The sequence below is a fragment of the Muntiacus reevesi genome, chromosome 12, assembly GCF_963930625.1.
Source record: "Muntiacus reevesi chromosome 12, mMunRee1.1, whole genome shotgun sequence".
Lineage (NCBI taxonomy): Eukaryota > Metazoa > Chordata > Mammalia > Artiodactyla > Cervidae > Muntiacus > Muntiacus reevesi.
The window spans coordinates 16512949-16524341 of record NC_089260.1 but is presented as its reverse complement, the minus strand read 5'-3'; the positions used below and the strand labels follow the sequence as shown (position 1 = coordinate 16524341).

Below are 11393 nucleotides of genomic sequence, written 5' to 3'. Positions count from 1 at the left end.
CAAATCCACTTTGACCTTCAGTTACTACCATTTATGACTAAAAGGTTTCACCCACCAGAACCATCTGTTAACAAGTCTCTGAGGACAAAGACTCCATGACCCGCTTGATCTGCCTGACTAATAGCAGAGCCTGGTACCTAGTAATTGCTCAATCCATATATGTTGAATCAATATCATGTAGCCTATAAATCCTTCACAGTACTTGCTGAGTTGACTTCAATAATGCAGTACCAATTCAGGTTATTTCAATAAAAACCAAGTCTGACACCCCTTAAGGCACAAGAGTCTTACCTTTACAGACTACTTTCCATAAACTTCCAGATGTCTTCCTTTAAAAACGCCTGTCTCTTAGTAAAAGTCCACACAAGTACTTCCATCAAAATTTGTTCAACTCTGTCAAGCAGGTAACTGCTTCTGCAACAGCTAGATCAGCTGTCTACTATAGCATCCATTGGTTGGGATTCATGATACTACTCTGTTTATGCCTGTCTCATTTGCTGGGCTGTGAGCTTCTGGAACTTGGCTGTCTGGTTCATTCTTTACCCAAACAAGTGGCTATGTGCATAAGGATAGTCATAATGAAAATGCTGGTTTGTGCACATAGTCGGAGCAATCCATGTCCAGGAAGATTTGTGCTCTATTTGTAGGGTATATATTTATTTAAATTCACACATTTAAAATCTTTGAATTCCCTAATCAGTTCATATCAACTCTGTGTATGAGTAAGATGAGTAGCTCCAATTTACTAAGGAAACTGACGCAGAAGGTCAAAGCCTAAATAAATCCAAGGTTACCCAGGGAAGAGACTGAACACCCTGGTTAACATCAGTTGTGACCGGCGGGAGGCGCGCCGGAGGCCTTTTGGACTCTTTCGGCCACCGTAGCCGGGTCTTCTCTCCGCTACCTTTATTTATGCGCCTGCGCGCTGCGGGAACGCCGTCCATTTCTCCATCAGCCTGGAAGGACGTTGCGGTTGAGGTGAGTAGTGTGCCTGCTGCCTCCCTTGTTTGGATGCCCCGCCTGCAGTCTCCCGCTGCCGGTCTGCCTCTCTAGCCGTTACTATGCATCTCTAGAGTCGGGAAACCTCGGAACTCTGGCCTGTGTCGACCCCAGCTTCCTGGCGTTGCGGCCTCTTCGGGGAGGGTCTCTCGGGGACCCCGGCTGTGCTGAGGGGCGTGAGAGGGACCTTGAGGAGCCGCCAGGCTTCTGAGGCAGCCGGCCCGGCCCCGGGGACCGCTGCGTATCTTACCGCGTCGAGCGTGACCTTGGCGGCGTCCTTTGACCTTTCCGATCCCGGTGTTTTCACCTGCAGGAAGGGAGTGGTTTCTTCCTCATCCGGGCCCCAGGCGTCTCTGTCGGCTTTGTGGTCGCGTTTGTGGTTGGGGTTGGGAAGCTGGAGGCGGGGGGCCCGTGGCTCGAGGGCGGGGTCGGGCCTCCCGCAGCCCCTTCCGCGCGCGCACGGCCTTCCCACCCCGCGCGGGCGGCGCTTGCCGAGGGCCCGGAGGACCTGCTGGGGTCCCGCCCGGGTGTTAGTCCTGACTGCGTGACCTTAAAATGGTTCTTTAACCTTCGTGCGTCCGTGTTTTCTCAGTAAAACGGGAAAACACTTGTCTCAGGGGATTAAGTGAGTTGGTGGTAGGGTTGTTTGCACTTGTGTTATCAATCTAGAGCCAGTGCTGATTTTTCCTGTAATTCGGAGAGGTCTGTGTCGTTCTTGTTCTCCGGTTCTCTGTTGGGCCGCAGTCGGCTTGCTTGTTTGGGGGGGGAGGGGGGGGGCGGGGGGTCGTTCAGCGTGTGAAAGGGGAAAAGATGAAGTCACTAAACCCCTAAAGATCTTAGCTTTTGGTAGAGGAGTTGGTCCAGTATCCTGCTTGTGTCCCTCTAGGTACTAAAATGTATTATGCAGAAGAGTTCTAAGAGCTGTTTCTTATAATTCTAGCCGCCGAGAAGAACTACCATGTCCACTGCTTTGGCAAAACCTCAGATGCGTGGCCTCCTGGCCAGACGTCTGCGATTTCATATTGTTGGAGCATTCATGGTCTCCCTGGGGTTTGCAACTTTCTATAAGGTATGTATGTTTTATTTTTACTTTGTGCTCGTGGTCCAGAAATGTTTTAAATTTGAAAATGTATTTTATTTTCATAGATAGTTCATTGAATCTTTTAAAGAAATTCCCTCTTTAGGGTGCTCCCTTCTTTTTACCTTTCTCCACCCACCTCAGTGTGATGGGGACAGTATCTCTTATTCCCCAGATAGCTTGTCTTTCATCTTTAAATGAGCTTAATTTGGTAGGGCTGCCATAACAAAATACCACAAAGTGGGTGGCTTCTACAATAGAAAAAATGTTTTGAGGCTAAAAATCCAGGATCAAGATGGCTGTGGGGGACTTCCCTGACCATCCAGTGTTTAAGACTTCCGGTCTTAAACAGCCCCCAAGCTTCCAGTGCAGGGGGCAAGGGTTCTATTCCTGGTTGGGGAACTAAGATCCCACCTGCCACAAGTGTGGCCAAAAAAAAGAAAAAAAAAACTGTGTGGTTGATTTCTTCTGCTGCTTTCTGCTTGTCTTTGTAGATGACTGTCTTCTCCCTCATCACATAGTCCTGTATGTGATAATATGTTTCTGTCTGAATTTTCTCCTCCTGTAAGGATGCTAGTCATATTACATTAGGATCCATCCTAAAAAGTTCATTTTAACTTAGTTACTTCTTTGTTGTTTAGTTGCTATGTCACATGCAACTCATGTGATCCAGGCTCCTCTGTCCGTGGCATTTCCCAGGCAGGAATACTGGAATGCATTGCTCTTTCCTTCTCCAGGGGATCTTCCGGGCTCAGGGATTGAACCCTGGTGAATTCTTTACCACGGAGCCACTAGGAAAGCCCTGATTACTTCTTTAAGGGCCTTAATAAAATAATAGGATTCATAGTGAATGCAGGCTTGGTGATTTATGTTGTCTTTAGATATTGTTTCTCATAATCTAAAAATTAAACCCTGAATGTGATTGTTACCTTTTAGTTTGCTGTGGCTGAACGAAGAAAGAAGGCATATGCAGATTTCTACAGAAATTATGATTCCATGAAAGATTTTGAGGAGATGAGGAAGGCTGGTATTTTTCAGAGTGCAAAGTGATTTGGAATATAAAGGTAATATGGTTATTTGAAGTTACTGTTTAAAAGTTTTCAATTGTGGCAATATACATAAAGTATACAATCTTAATTATGTACAGTTCCATATTGTCAAGTACCTTTACACTGTTGTACTAGTCATAAGAACTCTTCATCCTGCAAATGGGTATCCATTCTGTACCCATTAAATATTTCCCCCTTCCCCTGGCAGTCGCCACTCTTCTTTCTGTCTAGGTACCTCATGTGAAGTGGAATAATGGCTTATTTCATTTAATGTCATGTCCTCAAGGTTTATTCATGACAGCTGTATGAGAATTTTCTTCCTTGTTAAGGCTGAGTAGTCCATATCTGTAAACCACATTTGTTTAATCACTCATCTGTTAATGAGCTTGGATTCCTTACGTGCCTTTTGGCTCTCGTGAGTAATGTTGCTGCTGTGTGTGCATCTCTCTCTGATACCTGCTTTTAATACTATTTTGAGTGTATACTCAGAAGTGGAGTTGGTAAATCGTATGATGTTCTGGTTTAAAATTTTTAAGGAACCACCATACTCTTACATAGCGACTGCACTATTTTACACGTCACCAGCTTTTTGTGTTCAAGGGTCCCAGTTACTCCACGTCCTTGCCAACACTTATTTTCTGGATTTTTGATAGTAACCATCCTGATAAGTGTTAGGTACTGTTTTCTTTTGGTCTTCATTTGTATTTCCCTAATGGTTAGTGATGTTGAGCATCTTTTCCCATGCTTGTTAGCTGTTTGTGTATCTTTGGAGAAATGTCTACGCACGTCTTTTGCCCATTTTTAATCGGATAGTTTTTTGTTGAGTTGTAGGAGTTACTTAAAAACCCCTATCTGATATGATTTAGATATTTTCTCCCATTCTGTAATTGCCTTCTCAGTCTGTTAATTATGTCTTTTGATGCACAGACACTTGAAATTCTGAGTCTGATTTATATAATTTTTCTTTTGTTGTCTGTACTTTTGCTGTCATATTTAAGAAATCATTGACAAATTCGCTGTCATAAAGCATTATTTTTATCTAAAGTTTTATAAAAAATAATAAAGTTTTATAGTTTTATTAGCTCTTACCTTTAGGTCTTTGATCTATTTTGAGTTAATTTTTGGATATGATGTTAAGGAAATGGTTTGCTTCATTCTTTTGCATGTGAATATCCAGTTTTCCGAACACCATCTGTTGAAAAAACTTAACTTTTCCCATTAATTTTAGTACCTTTGGTGTTTTTCTCTATATGCGAGGGTTTATTTTGGTGCCCTATGCAATTGCATTAGTTTATATTTCCAACTTTATGCCGATACTACACTCATGATTACAATACCTTATTATAGTAGGTTTTGAAATCAGGAAGTGTTAGTCCTCCAGTGTTGCTGTCTTTTTCAAGGTTGTTTTGGCTGTTCATGGTCTCATTGATAATTCACATGAATTTTAGGATGGATTTTCCTATTTCTCAAGTGCTGTTGGGATTTTGATAGGAATTACATTATATTTATAGATCACTTTGGGTAGTGTGAACATCTTGATAGTTACAAGTATTCTAGGTCATGAACGCAAGATGTGTTTCCATTTGTGTCTTTAATTTCAGCAATGTTATATATTTTTCAGTATGTAAGTCTTTTGCCTCCTTGTTGACGTTTATTCCTAAGAATTGTAGTTTAATGCTAATATAATTGAGATTGTTTTATTAATTTGTTTTTCTGATTATTCGTTGTTAGTGAATAGAAGAAAACACAACTGATTTTGTGTGATTACATATCCTGCAGCTTTGTTTAGTTTATTCTAACAGTTTTGTTTGTGTGTGTGTGTGTGTGTGTGTGTGTGTAGATGAGAGATCCATGGATCAATCTTTGAGGATTTTCTGCATATAAGATTAGATAATCTGCAGATAGCTTTACTTCTCCCTTTCCAATTTGGATGTCATTTCTTTTCTTCCCTAATTTCCCTGGCTAGGATTTCATATAGATAATCTGCAGATAGCTTTACTTCTCCCTTTCCAATTTGGATGTCATTTCTTTTCTTCCCTAATTTTCCTGGCTAGGATTTCCAGTACTGTGTTGAAGAGAAGTGGCAAAAATGCACATCCTTGTTTTTTTTTTTAACCCTGACCTTAGAGGAGAAACTTTTAAGTCTTTTACCATTGAGTATATTAGCTGTGGGTTTCTCATATATCACCTTTATTATGCTGAGGTAGTTTTTCTTCCTATTCTTTGAATTTTTTTTTTAAATCATGGAAAGCTATTACATTTTTTAAATGCTTGCTTGAATCAGGTGAGATGAAAATGTGACTTTTTTGTCCTTCTGCGGTGTATTATATTTTTATATGTTGAATCATCCTTGGTCATGGTGTGTAATCCTTTTAACGAACTGCTGAATTGTTGGCTAGTATTTTATGAGGGATTTTTGCATCTATATTTGGGATATTGCTCTGTAGCTTTCTAGTGTTTGTCTATTTTTAATATATTTGATGGTCTTACAGAATGTTTTTTTTTAGAATGTGTTTTTTTTAATTATTTTACTTTTGGCTGTGCTAGGTCTTTGTTGCTAAGTGGGCTTCTCTCTCGCGGCTGTGAGCGGGGGCGCCTCTTTGCAGGGGCTCCTCTTGCTGGCAGCGCACAGGCTTCAGTAACTGTGGCCACGGACTCAGTCCTCGCGGCTCCCAGGCTCTAGAGCACAGGCCAGTGGTTGCAGTGCATGGGCTTAGTTGCTTTGCAGCATGTGGGATCTTCCCGGATTAGGGGTTAAACCTGTGTCTCTTCATTGGCAGGTGGATTCTTTGCCACTGAGCCACCAGGGAAGCCCCAGATGTTTTGTATTTTTAAATAAGATGGTGAGTCAGATGTGGCCATGAGTATGAGAGACACAGGAAAACATGAAGTGCAGTCTCTCCCCCATACACATGTTTAAGATGTCTTTAATGTATAGAAATTTAAAAAATACACAGAGTGAATTTGAAAGTGTTCCCCTCTCCAGTGTTGTGGAAGAGCTTGAGGAGGATTGGGGTTAACTGTTTTTTAAATGTTTGGTAGAATTTACCTGTGAAGCCATCTTATCCCAGCCTTTTCTTTGTTGAGTGGTTTTTGATTGTGGATTTAATCTTACTTAAAGTCTGTTAAAATTATCTGTTTATTTCTTGGTGTGTTTATAGTAATCTATTTTCTGTGGGCTTTGGTTTAGCTTGCTTTCCTTTTCAACCTTTTAAGGTGTAAACTTAGGTTGTTATTTGATCTTTTAAACTTCTCTTCTTAAACCTACTTTGACCCATTGGTGGTTGGAGAGTATGTTGTTTGATCTCAACTTATTTGTGAATTTTCTGTTTTCCTGCAGTTCAGTTCAGTCGCTCAGGTGTGTCCGACTGTGACCCCATGGACTGCAGCACGCCAGGCCTCCCTGTCCATCACCAGCTCCTGGAGTTACTCACACTCATGTCCATCGAGTCGGTGATGCCATCCAGCCATCTCATCCTCTGTCGCCCCCTTCTCCTGCCTTCAATCTTTTCCAGCATCAGGGTCTTTTCTAGTGAGTCAGTTCTTCGCATCAGGTGGCCAAAGTATTGAACTTTCAGCTTCAGCATCAGTCCGTCCAGTGAATATTCAGGACTGATCTCCTTTAGGATGGACTGGTTGGATCTCCTTACAGTCCAAGGGACTCTCAAAGAGTCTTCTTCAACACCACAGTTCAAAAGCATCAATTCTTCAGTGCTTAGCTTTCTTTAATAGTCCAACTCTCTCATCCATACATGACTACTGGAAAAACCATAGCCTTGACTAGATGGACCTTTGTTGGTAAAGTCAAGTCTCTGCTTTTTAATATGCTCTCTAGGTTGGTCCTAACTTTCCTTCCAAGGAGTAACCATCTTTTAATTTCATGGCTGCAGTCACCATCTGCAGTGATTTTGGAGCCCCCCAAAATAAAGTCTGTCACTGTTTCCCCATCTATTTCCCATGAAGTGATGGGACAAGATGCTATGATCTTAGTTTTCTGAATGTTGAGCTTTAAGCCAACTTTTTCACTTCTCTTTCACTTTCATCAACAGGCTCTTTAGTTCTTCGCTTTCTGCCATAAGGGTGGTGTCATCTGCATATCTGAGGTTATTGATGCTTCTCTTGGCGATCTTTGATTCCAGCTTGTGCTTCATTCAGCCTAGTATTTCTCATGATCTTCTCTGCATATAAGTTAAATAAGGGTGACAGTATGAAGCCTTGACGTACTCCTTTTCCTATTTGGAACCAGTCTGTTGTTCCATGTCCCGTTCTAACTGTTGCTTCCTGACCTGCATACAGATTTCTCAACAGGCAGGTCAGGTGGTCTGGTATTCCCATCTCTTTCAGAATTTTCCACAGTTTGTTGTGATCCACGCAGTCAAAGGCATTGGCATAGTCAGTAAAACAGAAATAGATGTTTTTCTGGAACTCTCTTGCTTTTTCAATGATCCGTCGGATGTTGGCAATTTGATCTCTGGTTCCTCAGCCTTTTCTAAATCCAGCTTGAACATCTGGAAGTTCACGGTTCATGTATTTTTGAAGCCTGGCTTGGAGAATTTTGAGCATTACTTTACTAGCATGTGAGATGAGTGCAATTGTGTGGTAGTTTGAGCATTCTTTGGCATTGCCTTTCTTTGGGATTCGAATGAAAACTGACCTTTTCCAGTCCTCTGGCCACAGCTGAGGTTTCCAGATTTGCTGGCATATTGAGTACAGCACTTTCACAGAATCATCATTTAGGATTTGAAAGAGCTCAACTGGAATTCCATCACCTCCACTAGCTTTGTTTGTAGTAATGCTTCCTAAGGCCCACTTGACTTCACATTCCAGGATGTTTGGCTCTAGGTGGGTGATCACACCATCGTGATTATCTGAGTTGTTAAGATCTTTTTTGTATAGTTCTTCTGTGTATTCTTGCCATCTCAATATCTTCTGCTTCTGTTAGGTCCATACCATTTCTTTCCTTTATTGAGCCCATCTTTGCATGAAATATTCCCTTGGTATCTCTGTTCCTTCTGTTAGGATTTCTAGTTTCATCCATTGTGACCAGCAAAGATACTTTATGTGATTTTAGTCTTAAAAATCTGTTGTTCTGTGACCTAACATGGAAATTAATCCAGGTATGCTTAAGAAAAAGTATATGTATTCTGATGTTGGATAGAATGATCTGTATCTGTCTCTTAGATCTGATTGGTCTGTAGTGTTCAAGTCTTCTTATTTTCTTAATGATCTTCTGTCTGGTCATTTCAGTTACAGCCATTATTGAAAGTATTGGGTTTGCCAAAGAGTTTGTTTAGGTTTTCTATAAGATTTTACGAAAAAACCTGAACTAACGCTTTGGCCAATTTAATATTCTAAGTTGCCTACTATTACGTAGAGCTATCTATTTCTCCCTTCAATTCTGTTAGTGTTTGCTTTATATATTTCCAGGCTCTCATGCTTGTGTATATATAATCTGCCTTCTTGGTGAGCTGACCCTGCCATTTTAAAATGTCCTTTGTGTTTGTAGCATTTTTTGCCTTAGTCTATTTTGTCTGTTAACAGTATAGTCACTCTTGTTCTTTAGATTGCTGTCTGTATGGAATCTCTTTTCATCCTTAATTTCAAAACTGTGTGTATCTTTGGATCTAAAGTGAATCTTTTGTAGATATCTCGTAGTTGGACCTCAATCTGTGACTTTTGATGGGGACGTTTAAGCCAACCTGTTGCTATAATCTGTTTTGAATTGCTGATAACACACATACAAAAATGTAATCACATAAAATATTTCTTTTACAACCCTGCTCCCCTACTTTGTTACAGTTGTCACAGATGGCATTTTTAGATACTGTGTGTTTTTGGATATTGTGCCCATTAAAAAAGATGTCTTTTGTTTTAGTGCTTTTGTCTTTTAAATACTACAAAGTTAAAAGTGGGGATAAGAAACATGATTAACACTGGCTTTTATATTTATTCAACTATTTACCTTTGCCAGGGAACTTTATATTTCAGTATGGCTTTGAGTTACTATTGTAATTTTCAAATTGAACAATTCTCCTTGCAAATCTAGTAGTAATGAACTCCTTATCCTTTAGCTTTTGTTTATCTGGGAGTGTCTTAATTTCTTCCTGATTTTCGAAGGACATTTTCCTGGTTTTTCCTGAGAAGTCCACTGATAACATTACAGAAGTTCCATTACAGACAGTGAATCAATTTTTTCTTACTGCTTTCAGGATTCATTGTCTTTGGTTTTTGACAGTTGGATTATATAATGTGTCTTGATGTTGGGAGACTTTGGGTTCATCTTACTTCCAAGTAATATATTTGTATATACATTTCTTTCCTCAGATTTGTAAAGTTTTTGGCCATTCTTTCTTCACATAAATTCTCTGTCCCTTCATGCACTTCCATAATACCAATGTTGGTCTTTTTGATGGTGTCTCATACATAAGTCCCTTAAATGCAGTCGTCATTGTCATCAGTATTCTGAGATAAAGATAGAAACAATCCCTTGGGAAGCCCTCAAACAACCCAGAACATTGTGTGCACGGTCTGTTCTTTTCCTTCTCCCCTGAAGTGTTTGAAACCTTTTATGGTTTGTTATTTGGATGTCCATAGGTGACTTAGTGACTTTCCAGAGATTCTGGTTTGGGTGGTCAAGGTCCACTGCCTCATGGACAGTGTGAGTTAAGATTCTGTGTCTAAAATTCAAGGATAATTTTGAATATAAATAACTTTTGCCTAGTGTTAGATTCAATTCTGTTACATTCCATTTCTGTAGTTGCTTATATTAAGGAAGTATCTGAATCACAGATAGATACATGTATTAAAGTAGCCACAATTTAATATATGTAATACATAATAGTAGAAGAACAAGTTTATTCCCAGTGGTTGGAAAACTGATGGGAATTGTAACTTCCATCATGGACTGTTAATGTCCACTAGAATTGATAATCACAAAGTAACAGGAATTACTAAAATAGAAAACCAGGCATGTTTTATGGAAAGGGTGATCTGTGTTAAAAGTGCATAAAAAAAAAAGACTGAAGGTAAAAAGATGAAAATACTAGTTTTTTTGTGTGTGGAATCTTAACACTGCTGTTTTCTTGTACCTTTGAAATTTTCAAAACTTTCACAGTGGGTATGCTTTTCATAATCAGATGTTAACAGGCTGATTTTTTAAATACATGTTTTTTTACCTTTTACTTATAAGAGGTTGATTACTTAAGAAACAATAAAAAGAGGAACAGATTTGGAGACAAGAATAGAAATGTTTAGAACAAATGGGCTGCTGCTTTTTAAAAACAGTGTGGCTATGAGGAGGGAACGGACAGGGTGGACTTGAAGAAAAAAGGTAGAACTTGGTAAAGGAAAGCCAGAAACCCCATAGAAAGATGTGAATGCCCCAAATGGAAAAGAGGTTGGACAGGAAGGTTAGGGAACATGGGGGAGAGTGGACCTGGAGCCCAGGCAGCCGGAGTGGGGCTGCTCCTGGACTAAGGGTGAGTGAGCAAAACGTGGCCGGCATTGGTGGCAGTAGCGCTCAGGGGATCCAGGGTGGCGAGGTGTTAAGAGAGTGATTGTCATTAACTTGGTCACTCTGTTTTTCTCTACAGAATTTCTTGGGTTGAGTTCCATGGAAGTTTGTCACTTTCCTGTGTTCCTGAACTATGAAACTATGACTATCTGGGGTGAGAAATAGTCTCTCAATAAACAAACAATTAACAAATACTGTGGACACTAAGTCTTTGTTCAGTTATTCTTACCGACGTGTAGAGTTTGGGGTACTTGGATTAGAATTGGTCAGAGATTTTTAACTTTATTTAAAGTTACCTTCATAAGATTCATACTGATTAAAATTTTTACTGTTTTAGGGCATTTTTTACTCTTCTCACATTTTGTCCATTTCACTGAGATACTCCCTGGGCCATGGGTTTAAAGGGTCTGCATGAACCTACATGACTACTATACTGTGGGTTCTTAAAAGGAACAGAGACTGTCTTTCCAATAAAATGTCTTTGGACTTCATTGTTATCGGATTACCCTACTGGATCCAGCCATTGGACAGATGTAATAGGTAAATTTAAGGTTCTTTATTCAGTATCATTTTATTGTATGTACAATATGGGATACACAGAAAAAGTTGTTAATTTAATTGGAACTGAGGTTGAGTAATGTCTACTAATTTGGAGTGTGGTAACATTTTTCAGAGGAGGACTTAGAACCTTTCTCTCCTTTAGTAATTGTTTTTGTTGTGATCAAAAGAGCTTTCAGAATTGTTACTTTAGCGA

General features: G+C 39.9%; 1 protein-coding gene across 3 annotated transcripts; it reads left to right on the top strand.

Annotated features, from left to right (window-relative positions):
• Positions 1-827: 827 nt before the first annotated feature.
• On the top strand, positions 828-11344 carry COX6C (cytochrome c oxidase subunit 6C). 3 transcript variants are annotated; one of them, XR_010658666.1, is made up of 5 exons: positions 828-978; positions 1940-2068; positions 3014-3141; positions 10719-10793; positions 10977-11344. XR_010658666.1 is itself a non-coding variant. In XM_065903115.1 (4 exons), exons 1-3 carry the CDS (start codon positions 913-915, stop codon positions 3125-3127), a joined length of 309 nt encoding a protein of 102 aa, XP_065759187.1. In that variant the 5' UTR covers positions 828-912; the 3' UTR covers positions 3128-3141; positions 10719-10846. The 3 variants fall into 3 exon arrangements, 2 of the variants coding, with proteins under 2 accessions (XP_065759187.1, XP_065759189.1); XM_065903115.1 differs by lacking the exon at positions 10977-11344 and having other exon boundaries at positions 10719-10846; XM_065903117.1 differs by lacking the exons at positions 10719-10793; positions 10977-11344 and adding an exon at positions 6467-6709.
• The last annotated feature ends 49 nt before the right edge of the window (positions 11345-11393 follow it).